This window comes from Abrus precatorius, unplaced genomic scaffold (genome assembly GCF_003935025.1).
Source record: "Abrus precatorius isolate BTA unplaced genomic scaffold, Abrus_2018 Scaffold2, whole genome shotgun sequence".
Classification (NCBI taxonomy): Eukaryota; Viridiplantae; Streptophyta; class Magnoliopsida; order Fabales; family Fabaceae; genus Abrus; species Abrus precatorius.
In genome coordinates, this window is record NW_020874362.1 from 38106646 (window position 1) to 38125704 (window position 19059).

At 31.0% G+C, this 19059-nt stretch overlaps 4 protein-coding genes across 4 annotated transcripts; 2 read left to right on the plus strand and 2 right to left on the minus strand.

The window, feature by feature from the left end:
- Positions 1–207: 207 nt before the first annotated feature.
- Positions 208–3389, plus strand: LOC113857386 (nodulin-26-like). Its single transcript, XM_027489210.1, has 4 exons — positions 208–438; positions 598–795; positions 2800–2861; positions 3179–3389. Exons 1-4 carry the CDS (start codon positions 208–210, stop codon positions 3387–3389), a joined length of 702 nt encoding a protein of 233 aa, XP_027345011.1.
- A 2179-nt stretch (positions 3390–5568) lies between these two features.
- Positions 5569–7477, plus strand: LOC113860098 (nodulin-26-like). Its single transcript, XM_027492740.1, has 5 exons — positions 5569–5676; positions 5907–6131; positions 6433–6630; positions 6931–6992; positions 7264–7477. The coding sequence occupies exons 1-5, from the start codon at positions 5569–5571 to the stop codon at positions 7475–7477; spliced, it is 807 nt and encodes a 268-aa protein (XP_027348541.1).
- Positions 7478–8898: 1421 nt separating this feature from the next.
- LOC113858768 (seipin-2-like) lies at positions 8899–11622 on the minus strand. The gene is made up of 2 exons (XM_027491521.1): positions 10508–11622; positions 8899–9575 (listed from the first exon to the last, which is right to left on the minus strand). Exons 1-2 carry the CDS (start codon positions 11594–11596, stop codon positions 9099–9101), a joined length of 1566 nt encoding a protein of 521 aa, XP_027347322.1. The 5' UTR covers positions 11597–11622; the 3' UTR covers positions 8899–9098.
- A 3722-nt stretch (positions 11623–15344) lies between these two features.
- Positions 15345–17733, minus strand: LOC113859997 (ankyrin repeat-containing protein ITN1-like). The gene is made up of 3 exons (XM_027492635.1): positions 17274–17733; positions 16661–17070; positions 15345–16166 (listed from the first exon to the last, which is right to left on the minus strand). Exons 1-3 carry the CDS (start codon positions 17731–17733, stop codon positions 15345–15347), a joined length of 1692 nt encoding a protein of 563 aa, XP_027348436.1.
- Positions 17734–19059: the final 1326 nt, after the last annotated feature.

The window sequence follows — 19059 nt, forward strand, 5'->3', positions numbered from 1 at the left end:
TGATGGCTAATACTTCAGCAAGAGTTGAAACCCATGAGGTAGTTGTAAATGTACCAAAGGATGCCTCCAAAACATGTGAAGCTTCAGACTCCTATATCTCTGTTCCTTTCTTGCAAAAGGTCTCTCCAAAATTGAAAATCCTAGTATTTGTTTTGTCTTATGTTCAGAATTGATATGATATAATGATTTGGTTTTGTATACTGATGGATGCAGTTGGTAGCTGAGGGGGTGGGCACATACTTCTTGCTATTTGCAGGATGTGCTTCAATTGTGGTGAACAAGAACAACGACAATGTGGTCACACTTCCTGGGATCTCAATTGTTTGGGGACTCACAGTGATGGTGTTGGTTTACTCTGTTGGTCACATCTCTGGTGCCCATTTCAATCCTGCAGTCACCCTTGCTTTTGCCTCCACCAGAAGGTTTCCATTGATGCAGGTCAACCCAACTCTAAAACTTTCTTTCACTATTCGTCGCTTCTTGCCACAAAATTTAAGCCCAACTTTTAAAAATATTTTAATATTAAAAAAGGAAATAGAGTAAGAAAATTTCATTAAAAATATATTATTAACTTATCTGTCTTTGGAATTGTAATAGGTACCAGCGTATGTAGCAGCTCAGCTCCTTGGAGGAACACTTGCTAGTGGAACTTTGAAACTAATATTCAGTGGAAGACATGACCAGTTTAGTGGAACACTGCCAAGTGGGTCTAACTTGCAAGCTTTTGTCGTTGAATTCATAATCACTTTTTTCCTTATGTTCGTCATTTCCGGAGTTGCCACAGATAACAGAGCGGTAACGTCTCTCCTCATTTATTTTCAATTGCCCTATATTTCTTGTCACATCTTGGTAGCTTCGTGCATAACCGCATAAGAAACTTTATATAAAGTAATAAACATGGCTTTTAAATTAATGATTTTTCTGACATATACAAAAAGATAAATAATAAAAAAATTATAAAAATTATAGAATTTAATAGTATTAATACATTAAATTGTATTAGATTTTATAATTTTTAATAAAATTTTACTATATATCAATTTTTATTATGTGTTGTTTTACATACGTGGATAAAAGTAATATGGCTTTGCAAATATAACAGTATAAAGCTTTTTTTTTTTTTTTGTAACGTTAACGGTGTTATAAAATTACACTCTTAAAACAACATATTGTTTAGTTCTTAAGGTTTGTTTTTGTTTATTTTGAAAAAATGTCCTAAATAATAGTTTAGTTTTTGTTTTACTTTTCTCCAAAGGTTTCAAACCGACATGATTGGCTTATTAACAGTTTTCTGAACCGTTAATGCTTTGAGTCATATATACGTCGCATACTTATTAGTTCATTCATATTTTAGTCAAAGGAACAAAACCAATTTTTATAACAATTACATAAAGAAGTGGAGATAGGCATGGCTATGCACCAAGGATAATGGTTTTGAAATATGACAACTAAGATATTTATACATTAAAAAAATTGTGTTATTCTTACACTATTTTTTAAATAATAAAATAATAAAAAAATTTAAATTATTCTTATGTCACTTCTTTTCTCAATAATGAAATGGAAAAAACACAGAATCCAGGTCGGATCAATGATCATGATCTTATGTGTAAAACAAAATTTAAGATAAAAACTTTCTAAATTAATTAAAATAATTTATTAATATCATTATATTAAAATTTATATTTTTTACAATTTTTGAAGTACAAAATTATTTACTAAATTATCAAAATAGGTAATTAATATTTACACTAGCAAGTATTTTAGTGGCTTTAATTCATTGTATTGTTTTTATTCGTAAATAATAAAATATATGTATTTCAATTAAGATTAATATAACAAGAGATGCTAATTAATGAGATAAAAAGATAATTACTTTTAAAAAAAAATTAGATTGTTTTTTAGCAGAGAATATTAACGAAAATAATGTATGCATCAAGTCCTTATAATAAAAGGATAAAAAAAGCTTTTTGTTTAAAAAGAATAATTTCATTATTAAAATTTCACATTATATAAATAGATTTATTAAAAAAATTTAAATGATTACAAACATATAAAACTTGTCTATAATTTTGACATCAATAATTTATACAACAAATTTTTATTTCCGTCTACAATTTATAGATAAATTTACAAAGAGATTATTTGTATTTTTTAATTTAACCTATGTAATTGGTGAATAAGATAGAAAAATTATATAAACAAGTAGTAATATTTTTTTCTGAGACATATTGTATATATTTTAAATAATTTCAAAATTATAAAACATCAAATAATGTAACTTAAAGCAGGGATTTTAGGTGTTTGATCCTAGGATTCACCTTGCACATAATATTTAAGTATCATTTTTATTTAATATTAAGTTACATGAAGTGGCCAAAAAGAATTAAAATTTAAAATAAAAAGAGATCCTAATAATAACTTTAAAATAAATTTTTTATAATGCATTTAGATTTTTTTAGTTAATTGAGCAAATGATAAAAATAGTATTCTTTGTTTTTATTTAAAAATTTCTATCCCAAATACACTGAGATGTAGTTGTGAAAAATGTTAGTAATATACTTTTTAATATATTTTTTAAAATAAAATTTATTTAAAATTATAAAAATATGAGAAAAAATACTAAATAAAAAATAAAAAAGTGAAACTCCTATAATTTTTAATAAATTTTAGTTAATAATTAAAAGTATATTAAAAAATATATTAAAAAGTATTTTACTTGCATTCTTGAAAATAAAATACTCTTTTTAAACTCTGTTTTCACACTGTCTTTATTAACTTAATTTCTAAATTCCGCAGATTGGTGAGTTGGCTGGGCTTGCAATTGGGTCTACGATACTACTGAATGTGATGATTGCAGGGTATACATTAACCTATCCAAATCCTAATTAAATGCAAAGTCAATAGTAGGCTTTTACAATGGCGTAGATAGATCTAGCATCCCACGTGAATACATAAATTGCTATTTTTTTTAAATCACAAAATTATTTTTAAAAATATATGAAAATTTTATGTTTTAATAATCTTCACTGTTCTTATAAAAGTAAATAATTAATATTTATTTTTACATTCTCCCGCAAAAAATAAAAATAAAAAATTATCATTTTCATTTGATACATTCCTAGTATGAGTATGATTATGGAAATATCTAATGAAGAGAGTTGTTATATGATGATAGGCCAATCACAGGAGCATCCATGAACCCAGTTAGAAGCTTGGGACCTGCTTTTGTACACACAGAATTCAGGGGAATATGGATATACTTGGTGTCACCGGTTCTGGGGGCCATGGCCGGAGCATGGGTCTACAACATCATCAGGTACACAGATAAGCCATTGCGTGAGATCACTAAGAGTGCCTCTTTCCTCAAAGGATCAGGTCGTAATTAATGGACAAATCTTCCCATTAACGCATGCGGAGAATCAATAACTTTTGCCATGTACTTGTCTTTTGTTAGAACTTAGTATTAATAATTAGAAAATATATATATAAGTATAAAGTCATTCAAGAAAGTTGTATGATTTACTTCCTTGCTTTATAAAAGATCATGCATTTTGTCTACAAACTTTGTATCTTAGTTCCTATGAATATATAGTGAAAGTCTAAAAGTTTCTCCAATCCTATTGTAAGTATGATATTGGAGTCTTGGAAAAAGTATAAATGATTTTTCTTCGTAGATTTTTATGCTTTCTTGAGCAAAATAATACCGGAGCTTGAATAGAGTTAATTCAAATTTTTTAGGGTTGGTAAATGGTGAATAATGACTTATATCAATTTAAATTTCCATGTCTTAACAAGAATAATTATGGCAAGTCTTGTTATTGTAAGAGTGTCTTACTACCCTTATATATATATAAAACCAGAAGACTTTATCCAAGTTAAAAAAAGTGACAAACACTTGCCTTCAATTGAAGATATTGCAAAGCAGTAAGATATACCTACAAACTCTACATGTTTGAACTGGTAAAGAAGAAAATGTTTGACTAGTACATGAAAGATCGATATGAAGTTAATCATCATGCATAGTCTCTAAATGATGAAAATCAAGGTAAATATTCTTAAAAAAAACAGTTATGTAAGTTAAAGTTACCATACATGTATATAAGGTATAATATTGCGGCTAAAGTTTAGTAAACTTATCAATAAATATTCATAAAAAAAGGTAAACTAAATAAAAAATTGATCTTATTATATCTCAAAATTAATTTCTTTTCTGTGATAGTTGGAAGATTAAAGTGTTCTTCTTTTATATTTGAGAGAGTAATTTAAACGCAAAAGGACTCTGTGAGTGCTTATAGGAACTATAACTGTGCAATTATCGGACATGACAAACAAGTTGTATTAGTGCATGGAAGACACAGACATCGTCTCGTCTTTAACACTTGTCCCTTTGGAGATCCTTAGGCGGCGGAATTAAACACTCGGATAATGAGAAAATAATATAATTATCACATATAATTACAACTTTTTAAAAATAAACCACAAAGTTAAGGTCCATTCGTGAAGAGTGTTAATTGTTAAGAATAAGAAAATGACAATTATCATTTTGTTTCCATCCACCATCCTTTGTGTTTATCAGTGCCAAACAATTTTTTTGTAAATCCAAAATTTTCCAGCATCAAGCCCAATTTGCGAATAAAATTAAAACTTAAAAGAAGGAATTTGTAAAAGTCCCAAATTAAAGTGTGATATGTTGCCATTTAATGTTAGCAAAATCTAAAATAGGTTAATTTTTTCTTTTCTTTCTTTCTTAAATAAATAAATGTGAAGAATTTAATAAATGACTCTCGTTTTTTAATTTTGAGACCAAATTTTACACAGAATCACCGACGGTAGGGTTCATGAAGCTGATTCAATCTTCTTATCTTTTTTTAGTTAAACAGGAAAATATTAAGGTAAAATTTAATATTAAAAATATTTCCTTTTTATTTTAATCACTTTCCTAATAATGAGAATCTTAGGACCATAGCTTTTGAAAAGAAAATATATTTAATTAATTTTTAACTTTTTTTAAAAATAATATATTTATGGTCAGCTATTATAGAGAAGTTTAATAATTATATAATCAATTACCACAGGAAATTTTATTCTTACTTAGGAAAATGCGTAAGCTTTATTCCTACTAATACACAAATTAATATTCTTAAAAAAAATTAATGTTAAAAAAATATTTTTATTCTCATGTCATTTCTTTAAATGATAAAAACATTCCTTATATCAAACGTCACGAGTATTTAGGTGAAAATTAGATATAGATGTATGCAATCTTCAAAATCATCGTTGTCCAAATATTAAAAAATAGAGCTGACAACAATGCTATTAAAAAGTCCAGATATGATTCATATGTTCTTGCCAACCGCATCATTATCTATACAATCCCCTTGACCCAAAATATATTTCTCCTCAATCTTGAAACATCATATATAATTTCAAAAACTACATAGAGGAGCACAGTGTTTATTCTGTCCACAAGAACAAAAGGGTTTGTTTGGTTCATCTTCTTTGTCACCTGTAGGAAACAGGTTTCCTTGTTCATTTATCAGCTGTTTCCTTGTTTTTCTGTCGGCGATGGAAGACAATTCAGCAACAAATGAGGTGGTTGTAAATGTAAACAAGGATGTCTCTCAAACAAGAGAAGATTCAGGCACCTATGTTACAGTGTCTTTCTTGCAGAAGGTGTGTCCTAAGTCATACTCTTTCTTTTGTGCCCAATAACCCATTGAAATCATCTGCGCACACACCCATTACCCATATTGGATTTGATTAGATGAAATAAATTGTTATCTCTGCTAGAATCTTATTTTTGTGGTGTTGTGATATGCTATATTGTCTCTTCATTGATCACGTTGAACTTGAAAAATTGAGATCAGAAATAACAATACGGTTTTGTTTGTTGATGGTTACAGTTGGTAGCTGAGGTGATAGGCACATATTTCTTGATATTCGCAGGATGTGCTTCAGTGGTTGTGAACAAAAATAATGACAATGTGGTAACACTTCCTGGGATATCAATTGTTTGGGGTCTGGCTGTGATGGTGTTGGTTTATTCTGTTGGTCACATATCTGGTGCCCATTTCAATCCTGCTGTCACCATTGCCTTTGCCTCCACCAAAAGGTTTCCCTTGAAGCAGGTGAACCAAACGCAACATTTTTCCTCTATAACATTAGTTATTGGTAAAACAAATTAGAGGTGAAATTAGTTTATTACTCACTTTGCTTTAAACCTATGATTCAATCACTTCTTAAGTTTTTGCTTTAACCTTTTCTGTTCTAGTTTATTTAATAGCCAAATAAAACAACTTATAGAAAATGTAGCTAGAAAAATGATGGAATACGAGAAAGCTTGTTGCTCTATTAGTCTATTCAATTGTCTCAATTTGTGATGAAATTATTGAGTGATATTAATTGTTATCCTCCCATTAAAACTCGTAGGTACCAATTTATGTAGTAGCTCAGGTCCTTGGATCCACACTTGCAAGTGGGACTCTGAGACTAATATTTAGTGGCAAGCATGACCAATTTTCAGGAACACTCCCAGCTGGGTCTTATCTGCAAGCTTTTGTGGTTGAATTCATAATCACTTTTTACCTTATGTTTATCATATCCGGGGTTGCCACCGATAACAGAGCGGTAGCTTTTCTTACCCTTAAATTTTGTTTTCTTTCTTGTAATTCGCTCTTATTTTATTTAATAAAATAATTGATCATGTCTAGCATAATAGGGGTTGGCTAATCAGGTTCCCAAAATCTGACTTAAAAAACGGTGCATTAATGGACTAGTTGTCTACATATATTTGTAACGTTTTGAAAAGTCTGGAAGAAACTCACAATAAGTTTCTTATACGAAACAAAAATCCCATATTAGAATATTTGTAATTCTTGGACCCAATATAATGGCTTTTATTTATTCATTTAATTTTGAATCTTGCAGATCGGTGAGTTGGCCGGGATTGCCGTTGGGTCTACCGTGCTGTTGAATGTGATGTTTGCAGGGTATTAATTTATCCCAAAGCTTTTTCAATATAAGTGTAGGCGTTCACATTAAGAACATTACTTTATTCACTCAAAGATGTTACACCTTTTGGAAGCAAAATAAAGGTCAAAGTATGATCTCATTTGCGTGATTGAATATGAATATTATTGGAGTCTTCGATGGTTGAGATTAAAAAATATAATACTACATTATATGAGCTATTTACTATTTACATTTGTGCATTTTTATCTAATGAATAGTGAATGACATGGTTACTTATTTATATGACAGGCCAATCACAGGGGCATCAATGAATCCCGCAAGAAGCATAGGACCTGCTTTTGTACACAATGAATACAGAGGAATATGGATATATTTGGTGGCTCCAATTCTGGGGGCTGTGGCTGGGGCATGGGTCTACAACACCATTCGGTACACCGATAAGCCATTGCGTGAGATCACAAAGAGTTCCTCTTTCCTCAAAGGAAATGGTGGCTCAAGGTGATTTAAGCAATGCTATGAAGGGTGTCTTCAAGTGTCATTTAGAGAGGACAATTAGCTTTAGCTAAGTTGTTTTCTCCAATTTTTATTGTTTTGGAGGTCACCATGTATAAGGGTCAAAGTAGAAGGAAGAATCACTAGAATGTTGTAGCAAACACACCATCACAATAATATGTCCAAACAAATAAAAAGGTCACCTCCTCCTCCTCCTTCTCCTCCTTGTTTTTCATTAACTAAAATATATTTTTAATTCTTATATTTTAATAAGATTCTGATTTTTTAATTTTTTTAATTCAAGAATTTTTATTCCTAGTAATAATGTGCCAAAGAGGTTGTCAACTTGTCATGTAGCAATTTTTTTAATTTCACTGCCCAACTTTTTATTTTGCTACATAAAATCGTTGAATTAAAAAAAATTAAATATTAAAACTTTTAAAAAAGTGAAGAGACTAAAATTAAAATCTAAAAATAATATAGGATAAAAACATATTTAAGACTTGTTGAATTGACTAAATTCATTCTTCCTTCTTTTTTTTTTTTTTTTCTGTTTTGGGTCAATGTTCATGTTCATTCCAATCACCTATGTAAATAGGGAACTTTTTATAGTTGAATTGCCCAAGTCGTTACTATTGATTTTTCGTCAAAACCAAGTCGCTACTATATATTGAGATTTTTTGGGAAACTAGTTGGGCTTACTGTGAAAATGGGCTTACTGTGAAAATGGGCTTACTTTGGGAAATTACAAAAGGGAATATTATATTTTCTCTTTATGAGATGGAGATGTAAGTTTAAATTTAGTTCGTCGAACAGTACCACTATTTTAGACCAAAAAGAAAATAAAAAAGAAAAAACAGTGCCGTTATACCTAGGTAATTGTTAACTGTTTCTTTGGTTTAATATATTTTAGAGAAATAATCTTTACATTTTAGCTTTTATAAGAGCTTTTAATAAAAATAATTTTTATTTTTTTGGGGTCGTGAAATAATTATTTTCTTAATTAATCAATTCCAAACAAGTACTATGTCCAGAATGTGTCTTTCACGCTCTTATCCCTTTGGGATAAGATTAGAAATTCCTATCTCTGTCACATGGGCTGCGTCAAAATGAGCATAAAATTCACATGGATGCCTTTGTTTGATTTGCGTTACAAAACCCGTGATAAAATTTTTTTTATATGCATCGACTCCATTCTTCAGTTGGAGATATGAAATTAATTTTTTTATTCCTTTCCACTGAAGAAAGGTGTCAAGTAAAACAGTCATCAACGGTTAAATTAGTTAATATTTGATTAATAAAAAACCATTCTATGAACATGAATCAACAATTATTCAATTTTGGACAAAAAATTGCTCGATTTCCTTGAATCGTAAACTTCTTTTGAAAAAATATTCAAAACTCTTGATAAAGTGAAAAAAAAAAGGTACTCAAAATTGTTGGCCAGCTATATGGACATAGATTTGGCCAAAATATATTATACATAATGTGCAATTAAACATGTACATTGTGATTTGAAAAGGAAATTTAAGAAAGAAAGAATTTAAGTTAGGATGCCTCACTAAATATAGATCTACATGTCAGAATATGCCAGGTTATACTATTGGGGTGGGGGTATTCTTCCATTACTGTCACGAATGGGCACCAGTAACACTTTCAGAACCACTCCTTTGCCTGGTTCTTGGAATCATTATAGGCCAGCAACACACTAGGGCTAAGAGTAATAAGAGTAACTCCATCATGAATGTCATCATTGTGATCCATGCAAATATGCCCATCTTCAAATGCCATATAATCCTCTTGAATAAGGGAAGTTCTGATTCAATAACTACAGATGAATCATATATTTGAGGAATGCCAGCACCAGGTGGATATTCTGCTCGCTGCTCAAGTGTTACTTTTAAGCATGAAGTAGGTACATGCCCTTCAACAAAACCTCTCATCTTGACATTCAGGGTCTGGGTTTCTGATATATAACCGGTAACCAGTGGTACAATCTTGAGGAACACCATGATTACGCGGATAGGCTCACTTGTGAATTTTAACATGCAAGGTTGGCTTGAACTTGCAATTGTTTTGCCATCAGAAGACAAGAAGTCTACCCTGATCTATATAAAATAGGCATGTCAAAGAAGAACACAAAAGCATGCAACGAAAAATTATGAACTGTAATTATGATCATAGTTCAAATTCTTTAAGCAGAATACAAGGAAATGACAACTTCAACAGAATCCAACAATCAAAGAAATCATGATCAGACAGTCAAAAAGTACATACACCATTCTTTGCCTAATAAAGCTAACTATTATTTTAAAGCACCCACACCATAATGACAGGAAAACTAAGTATATAAACAGAAATAATAATAATAATAAATAAATAAAAATTTAGAGCCCAATTGTTTTGAAAGTTTGAACTGTTGAACTTAATTAGATGTGTGCCCAAATAATCTCAGCCACAAATTTTACATTTGAAATGGGTACGTGTGAGGAATTTATTCTTAATGTAAAACAAATAAGCCCTTGGTCTCTAACACAAGTACACAACCTTTACGTCAAAGCCACAGTTGGCGTATATTGTGGTGATAACTCGCTACCCTGTAGTTATCAGTTAAAATTTAACAATTAGATAAGGGCACTGAATAATGGACTCTCTTAACCAGTTCAATTCCTCTCAAATGAGTTGCCTGACAAGTCCTTCCAAGAAATACTGGAGCTACCACAGCACAGGCACACTGCCATAATAGAAGCTTTTGAACTCCTTTCAAATGAAACTAATACGTGAAATTCTAAAATCATGTTTACAACAATTCATCTAACCAAACTCCAACTATACTCAAATAATGCAAATGAGAAGATATTAAGAGTGAAAACTAGCACCAAGTTGCCACTCAAACCCTTACAAAGCTATCTTCAGAAGTATACTAGTGAAAGGTCCCTGTACTAACATTACACGTTTACATCAGAACCAGTAAAACATCATTCAGAGCAGTTCATGTCAACCTAAAACTTCTCTAGATTGAAATAAATCAGATAGGTACCTGAAAAACACCAAGATTTGTGTTGTATCCTGACTCTGGAACTAGCAATGACACAGTTACCAGCACTTTCTGATTAGCAGGTATAACCCTTTTACTCGTCCACCTACTAACTGCCATGTCATTCTCATAATCTTGGCCACCTCCAACACCAGCACATGACATTATGGGCACAAATGCAACAGGACTCTGCTTGGTGTAATCAAATTTCAAAACTTGCCTCATCTGAAACGGCTTCTCCACCAAACACTTCACCAAAAACCAACCAACCACAAGTGAGGAAACCAAAAGAGCAAACAAAATGAAACAAACATAGATTGACCACAACAAACCCCATCCACACCTAAATACAGCATTCCATAACGACTTGTGCTCTTTGAACCATCCCTGAACTGAAGGACCAAGGCAACCACAAACCCAGCACCACACTTCACCCAAAATTTCCACAAAATAACCCTTCCCCTTTCTAATTGTTCCAAAAGGGTCCACAAAAAACATGCAAGCGTGTAACATGAACAACATTGGGCACTTCATCAACACAATGAAAATCTTAATTTGAAACATAATTGCCCTAATCACCAAAGCAGCAACATATTCAAGCGAATTCGAAGGGGAATCACCAAGTTCCGCCGCCGAGTCAGCGGAATCGCCGGGTCCATCGTCGTTCTCAGCTGTGGTTAGCGTTGATTCCTCGCTTCTCTCTTCGGTGACAACACTCGGGGATTGAAAGGGACGAACTTTCTCTCGATTTGAATAGCATTTCTCGAGAAGATTCTCATTTTCCTTCGAAGTTTCAAAATTTTGATTGCTCCGGAATTTTGTTTCGGCACCGTTCACCGAATTACCGTCGGAGCCATTGGATTCCCTAACCGGTGACCGACGGCGAGTTGAACGGCGGCGGACTGTGGTGGCCGGAAATGGAGAGGGAGGGTCAGGATCGCAAATAATGGAAGCAGAGCAGGAAGATTCCGGCGATTTATCGGCGTCGCCGGAGCAATGGTGGAAGGGGCACTGAGGAAGCGCGTCGAAGAAAACGTCGTCGTGTTGGTTGTTTGGGCCTTGCAACGGCGGGTCCATTGGGAACGGTGACATGAATCATTTGATCGGATTATGAACGTGAGGGAGACTGTTCATTTGCGAGCCACGAATTTGAGAATTTGCTTTCTAAAAGAGAAAAGAATATTTTCGTTAAAACAAAATTTATATTAAAAAAAAGTTGTGGTATATAAAATAAACAAAAATTACATGGTCTACTTTTTCTTGGTTAAATGCAAAAACATGTCCTCGAAATTTAAATAATGAAAATGCTCTGAAATAAAAAGTAATTATTAATTTACATCATAACTTTAGGAGAAAGTAAAATATTCCCTCGTTACCATGGCAATCTTCAAAATCAATATTTCTTGTGCCTTTATGTTTTTCAGTATATTTTAATGAGAATTTTCATCATTCTTCTTGAATGATAAACTTTATGTTTCTTTTCTGTTAGGTAAATGAACTTTTAGGTGGAATGAACTTTCACCTATGATGATGATTTATAGAAATTTTACATCTATACAATGATATTGTAAAAGATAAGTGTTTTAAATTTTTATTGTCTTAAGATATTTAATTTTTATCAAGTTTAACGACACTATATAGTTTATGCCGTCAACCTTTAGTAAAATAAAGTTTAATTGTTATTATTATTATAATATTTTGATCTTTAAAATAATATTAAAGTATTTAAATATTATAAATGCCTATATAATAGTATAATCTTTACATTATAAAATAGTTACATGTTAAAAAATTTTAAAGTAAAAGTTAAAAAATTGTGTTAATTATTTAGAGAATAGGAGAAACCATGAACTAAATAATAAATAATGGATTTGCATAACTAATTTGTATGAAGTACTAATAAATTAATGGATATAAATATTTTTTTGATTGTGGCGGAATTTGAATGTTTAATTTTATTTTTGTTTAAATAAAAATAAAAAAATAATAAAAAATATTAAGCAAAATTCGTTTAAATAAATTTTATATATTCTTTTCCAATTTTTTTCTTTTTTTTCTCTCCATATCTAACACTTTTTGATCTCTATATTCAACCATCTTTATTTTCTTTTTATATGTAACTTATCTTTTTTTTCTTTAACTTCTTCTTCTACTCTCATCATTCACTTCATATCTAACACTTTTTTTCATCTTTCTACTTTTATCTCTATTCCTGTAATCACCTTTTACATCTTCTCTCTACACCTAACTTCTCTTTATATCCAGTAAGAGTATAAAGTTTATTTGAGACAAAAGTACTCTGACAATGGTGACATGCAGTTTAGTAGATATTCATGTTGTCATGTGATTGCTGCTTATTGTAGTCAAAACATTAACTAACGTTATTAATTATGTCTATAGTATTAATGAAGTATGCAAAGTTTATAAAAAAGAATTCAGAATGATCAAGAATGAAAGCACATGGCAGTAATATAGAGGCACAAAACTTTTGTTCTAATTTAGCCTTAAAGTGCATAATAAAAGGTCATCCCAAATTAACTCATTTTTTTAAATAAAATGAATATACATAAAATGAAAAGGCCATAATGTGTGATCTTTATCTACGCAAAAACTATAGTTGAAGACAATATCCAACTAATTTTTAGTGTTTAGTTGTCATGATATGGCCATCTAATTATATGTTATTATTTTTTATTTTCAACATAGTTGTCGTCATTTAATATTGTTTTTAATGCATTTATCTATGTCTTGAAAGGCAATTGTTGTTTTAAATTATTAATATGGTTGTTTTAAATTATCAATGTGATTTGAATGTTATATTATCATCTCATTATATATTTTGTCTTTCACAGTAACACAACAAAATCTTACAAAAAGATATAAATTACAACTTACAACTCTTAAAACAATAATAACACATACAATGAAGTAAACAAATAAATAGACATTATAATCACAATTCAAATACAAATCTTAAAACAATAATAACACATACATTAAACTCACGTATTTGCCTTCTATTGAGAAAATTACAGAAATTCCTTATCCAGAAGTTGTCGGTGACAATTTTTCTGAGCAATAAAGAAATTCCTTTGTGTGACCTATTATAGTGAATTACTAGAGTGTTTTTTTTTAGTCAAAGGTTATCGGTGATAATTTTTAAGTATGAGATTAGGTTTAGGTCACTGCATTTCTCCTATTGATCAAAGATTGGCAATGGCGACTTTTCAAAGCCTTATTACATGTCAATCACTGCAACTTTCATTTTGTGTCAATGGAGTCCTAAAACTGCAGCCTTTTTGCTGTTAATCCAAAAATCGCCATTAGCGTTTTGTAATTCCTATATTTACTTAATTTTGCAAAAATATCATATATTTGCAATTTTAATTTTTATTTCCCAGATCTAAATTACTTTTCCTTTTGGTTTGAGCTCACTTTTAATTAGAAAAAAATTTTAAAAATTAATTTTTAATTTTATACAGTCATTTGAAAACAATAAATAAAAAATTAATATTTTTATATTATAAAATTCAAATTTTAAAAAAATTTCAAAATTAAACCTTCTTTATTCTTCATAAACACAATTGCCCTGTCATGGTTGGTATTACTGCCACGATTAAGCGCAAGGATGTTTAACTAAATAAATTAATGTTTTTCTTTTTGATTTGTTTCAGTGATAATTTAAAGTTATTAACAAGTTATATGATCAATTTTCCATAATATATAGACTCCAAGTTTTATTTTGAAATTATTTATTTATATTTTTACAAGTAATTTTTCATGCAATTCCAAAGTCTTCTAAAAATAGTGATAATTATAATTTTATTTTATTTTTTGATCATTAAGGAGTTTTGTGAAACCTTTTCCCTGATTACTAAAAATTGGTAATGGCTAATGACTTAAACCTCCAAGTATCATAAGAAGAATAGTTGTAAACTAGGTTAGTGCTAACACCTATATATCAATTACAAAGGACAAGCAATAAGGGTTAATTACAAAACATAACTCCATTCTAGTCTTGGTTAATTAATTTCCTAACACAACAATCACTTCACTTTCTAATTCACGATGGGATTTCAACCTGAATTAAGGAAGTGTCTCCGTCCTAAAGCCTCGTTCCTGCAAAACCAACAGTGCCTAGATGGTCAACATATTCCCAATATTACAACATTACAATTTACAAATTAATTTTTATTACAAATTATTATTATCTTGAAAGGAAAATAAATAAGTGACAAAAATTATCTCATGGAAAATAACAAAGGTGGTAAAACACTAAAGCCTTGCGGATCCAAATCTATATATTACCATTGCAAGACATATCAATTTGCAATTCATTCAATGAGTTAATATTATTAACCAGTATGTTCATATATATGTATAGATGAAACAAGAGCATCCACTTTGTATAATAAATGCTCTAACTAGAAATTGACTCATTTATTTTTCAACTAGAACAAAGTACAGTTCTCTGGTCAAATTCAAGTTGCAAAATTGAGTCTCTGGATGAATTCATACATTAATAAAATAGTGAATGCTCTTGATTAGTTATTGCCGAGTCACAAATAACAAAATCTAATTAATTAAAGGGAATGCAAATAGAAATGCCTACAATAAATATAACAATTCATGTTATTTCATCAAACTAATTAAGAATGATTAATACTTACTAAGAACCAATTAGGCTGCTTTGCTGATTAATTACTCCCCTTGAAAGCCGTCTTAAAAACACAGAGAAACTTGTCTTGGGCTCCAAGTGTTTCCTTGGCCTTCTCAACGTTTTTCAATCTCCAAAAACGTAGAGTAACATCAAACTTCACTTCATAGCTCTGATGCATCATCAAATGGCATAAATTGGACTCACTTCTAATTCAGTTTCTGACCCTGAGTTTCCTCTCATTAATCCTTTCTTCTCTTTCTTCCTTGCTCTTTGATAACGTTTACTCTTAAGCACAAAGTATGTCATAGTACCAAGAACTCCAACCATTGTAACACCCCCAAGAACAGTGAGAAATATTGCAGCACACTTATGATGCCTACCAACTACTATATAAGATGCTGATGTGAATGCAATGGTGGTGCATATAGATGCTAACCACATCATTTTGTTAATCACCTTCATAACACTCATCTCAGACTTTGTTCTACCTCTCACAAGTGTGATTTGAACCACCACAACAGCTAGTGATGTGAAAAGAGCAACAGAATTGCAAATAAAGAAGATATCAAAGGGTAATGTGCCTACCATCACCGCCACACCACTATCATCATCACCACCGGGAATACTGAAAATTGCAGCAAATGTAAGCGTGGCAAAGAGAACAGCAACAACAGTTACCGAGTTTGCAGTATTGTTGATGCCTTCTCTGTGCATCTGGCGTAGCTCCATGGCTATTCCGTTCACATTCTTGTTTGTTTTTCGAGTTTGTTCAAGCTGTGTGAGAACGTCCTTTCTGATCTGTGTCACTGTGTTCCTAATAAGCTCATCCCTTGGCTGGTTCAGATTGTTGGCATTGACTGCACCGCGACGAGCAAGGGAACCTTTTATCTCTAGGATTTCTGCGGATGGTAATAGTGATTCAGCAATATCAAGAGCTGTTTTGTGGTCCCTTGTTAAGGCATTCACGTTGGTGTCTGGAAGATGCAATAGCTCATTCACTATCTGCGTTAAATTATGGCATATCATAACTAATCCTTTTTTTTTAACATAGCATCATAAGTAACGTGTTGTATGAATTTATATCGCTTTATTCATGTCTTAAGTAGGGAGCAAGAAATAGAAACTATAGACATTTTCTTGTGCATAATTGACGTCATATGATGTATCTTTGAAATAATAAGCTTCACAGAAAGTGGAAACGTGTCCAATGAAAAAGTTATCTTTACATAGATAAAAAAAGGAGCAAATATAGATTATTGATAATCAGATCTTACATAAATGATTAAGATAAAAAACATAAAAGCAATGTAATTTTTTTAAGTCATTATGTGATTTTTAATCCTAAACTCATCATTCGTGTAAAATTGTATAGCAAAAGAAATAGAAATAATATGTACGAATGTGTGTATTGAAAGTAGTAAAATTCCCTGAAGGTGTTATTGATTGTATAATATGATGAGCATCTGATTAGTTGAACCAGAATTTATATAGAGTACCTCGACCCTCTTTTTCCTGGTGGATACATGTAATGCAGTTTTGCCAAACTTATCTGGCAACATGACAATTGCGGCATCAGTCTTAAGGATCAACTTCACCGCTTCACAACTCACTCCCTTCACAGCCATATGCAGTGCGGTTTGCCCTTTTTTATCTGTTCTTCTGGCAAGTTGTGGATCCTGCTCAAGCAATAATTTTACTACATCAACATGACCTTGGCGTGCAGCCAAATGGAGTGCATTTTTTCCATTGGATCTAGATAATTCCAGTTGACTAGGGTCACGTGACAACAAAAGATCAACCACCCTAGTATGCCCTCTTGTAGCTGCAGATATAAGAGGTGTAGCATTTGACAAGGAAACTGTCTTGATTATCCCCGGATCATGGTCTAGCAGCAACTGAACAATAGCTGTTAAAAAAGATTGATGTTATACTTATATGTTTCAATCAAACATTTTATTTTATTTTTCTTGTCTGAATCGAATGTTTTTTTTGTCTTAGATTGTTAGTAAATTAAGAAAAAACTGTTATTTTGCACTCATGAAACATACGCCAACTTATCATTGATATAATTACAGTGACTTGAAGAGAATGTAGCATATACATGTATACCTAAATGACCACGGCTAGCAGCAACATGGAAAGGATCAAAACCGATATCATTTTTCAAAGAAAGACCCTCGTCAGAAGCATACTGAAGGATGTCTTTGACAACATCAAAGTGCCCTCCATCAGCTGCAACAAACAAAGCGGTCTCCCCCAATTCATTAACATCATTCACAATCGCACGTCTTATCTCAGCATCATCAAAATCAGCACCGCTCAGAGTCCCCAACACCATCTGAGCGTCGATCGCATTCAAAATCTTCCTGACAGCCACGGCGTCGCCACGCTGCGCTGCCAAGTGAAGCTCCGTGTCATTGTGTCGACCCGTTACCTGCCTCACGTACTTCTTCTTATTACCCGCATTTGATTTCGATGATGATAGATATTTACTAGAATTTGGAACCAGAAGAGGGTTACCGGAACCTGAGAGAACCAATGTTGGTTTTGTTGGGTTCGGAAAGTCCATAATAATTTTGACATAGTTCTTCACCACCCTTATCTGTGGCGATCAACATATGTAAACATAATCTATGATTACTATTGTATTATTATATATATAACAAGTAAGTGATTAAGGAATTTTAGTTCTCGATCCGCGCTACAAGCCGAAGCGAAGAATGCGTTGCTCTCGTTTTGTTGTGTAATTATATATTTTACATCTGTCACAGTCTATGTTATTCTGTGAGTGATCAAGTTGATACGATTCAGACAACTGTTCTCACTTAATTTAAAAACATAGTGATATTTGATTTATGTGAAGATGTTTTTCAATAAAATTAAAGAAAGGATGCTTATGTAATATTTTAATAAAAAAATACTATTTTATTTTTTTATAATTTATCAAAAAGTCATTAATAATATTAAATTACGTACAGTTACATGCTGTTTCTAAAAGTAAAAAGAAATCTTAAATTGACATGTTTTAAATGCTACGCATACAATCTTTTTAATATAAAGTATCTTGAGCATGAACAAAGGTCATAGTCAAATTCATAATCATATGCATAATGCAGCAAAGAAAAGGTTGTTAGGTTATATAACAGCACTGTCCATTAGTGGTTGACAATTCAACCTAAGTAGGTGTTGACGACGTTGTCGGTATATTGGATTGTTCCTCCAGAAAGATAGTTTGGTGGGATTTGATTTGATGTTAGCGGGTGGATTAAAAAATAAACATTATATCTGAGGTTAAAAATTGATATTTTAATTGGCATATTCCACCCTAGTTAAAATTTTTAATCTTCCATCTTTCTTACAGTTTTATAATTAAAACAATCAAGTACTAAGAACTATTTTTGTCATATTTTAAGAATTAAATTTAACGATGTTTATAGTTTTAAAGAATAAGATGACATCTTACTCAATACATAATAAATAAAAACAACAATATGAATTTTTTGTTATTAATTATTGATAGAATTTTTTTGTCATAAATTTGCAATTGTATATACTATGACTAGTTTATTGATCAAATTCGTGGTCACGAAATTATTAAAAAATTAATTATAAATTATGTTACATAAAACTAATGATCAGTGTTGCAATTAAAAAGTTCAGTTATAAGATCTGTGATAAATAAAATTAGCAATAGATTTTTATTAAAAATCTATGATAAATTTCTAAAAGCATTTTTAATTTTTGCTTTACATGGTATACTCCAAGTTTTATTTTGAAATCATTTCTTTATTTTTTTACAAATAATTTTTTTATGTAATTATCTTCTGAATCCTCAATCTTATTACAATTTAAAAAAATAATAAATTCAGATGACTTCTTGAATCATTCACCTAGA

What these genes read in the sequence shown, in the direction of transcription:
- LOC113857386 (XM_027489210.1), top strand. Translation starts at nt 208, where the DNA reads ATGCAGTTGGTAGCTGAGGGGGTGGGCACATACTTCTTGCTATTTGCA. An exon ending in TTGCCACAGATAACAGAGCG is followed by an intron (nt 796 to 2,799) that starts GTAACGTCTCTC and finishes TAAATTCCGCAG; the next exon opens with ATTGGTGAGTTGGCTGGGCT. An exon ending in CTGAATGTGATGATTGCAGG is followed by an intron (nt 2,862 to 3,178) that starts GTATACATTAAC and finishes ATATGATGATAG; the next exon opens with GCCAATCACAGGAGCATCCA.
- LOC113860098 (XM_027492740.1), top strand. Translation starts at nt 5,569, where the DNA reads ATGGAAGACAATTCAGCAACAAATGAGGTGGTTGTAAATGTAAACAAG. An exon ending in CAGTGTCTTTCTTGCAGAAG is followed by an intron (nt 5,677 to 5,906) that starts GTGTGTCCTAAG and finishes TGATGGTTACAG; the next exon opens with TTGGTAGCTGAGGTGATAGG. An exon ending in AAAGGTTTCCCTTGAAGCAG is followed by an intron (nt 6,132 to 6,432) that starts GTGAACCAAACG and finishes TAAAACTCGTAG; the next exon opens with GTACCAATTTATGTAGTAGC.
- LOC113858768 (XM_027491521.1), bottom strand. Translation starts at nt 11,596, where the DNA reads ATGTCACCGTTCCCAATGGACCCGCCGTTGCAAGGCCCAAACAACCAA. An exon ending in CAAATCTTGGTGTTTTTCAG is followed by an intron (nt 9,576 to 10,507) that starts GTACCTATCTGA and finishes TATTTTATATAG; the next exon opens with ATCAGGGTAGACTTCTTGTC.
- LOC113859997 (XM_027492635.1), bottom strand. Translation starts at nt 17,733, where the DNA reads ATGGACTTTCCGAACCCAACAAAACCAACATTGGTTCTCTCAGGTTCC. An exon ending in TGCTAGCCGTGGTCATTTAG is followed by an intron (nt 17,071 to 17,273) that starts GTATACATGTAT and finishes CTTTTTTAACAG; the next exon opens with CTATTGTTCAGTTGCTGCTA. An exon ending in CCAGGAAAAAGAGGGTCGAG is followed by an intron (nt 16,167 to 16,660) that starts GTACTCTATATA and finishes AATTTAACGCAG; the next exon opens with ATAGTGAATGAGCTATTGCA.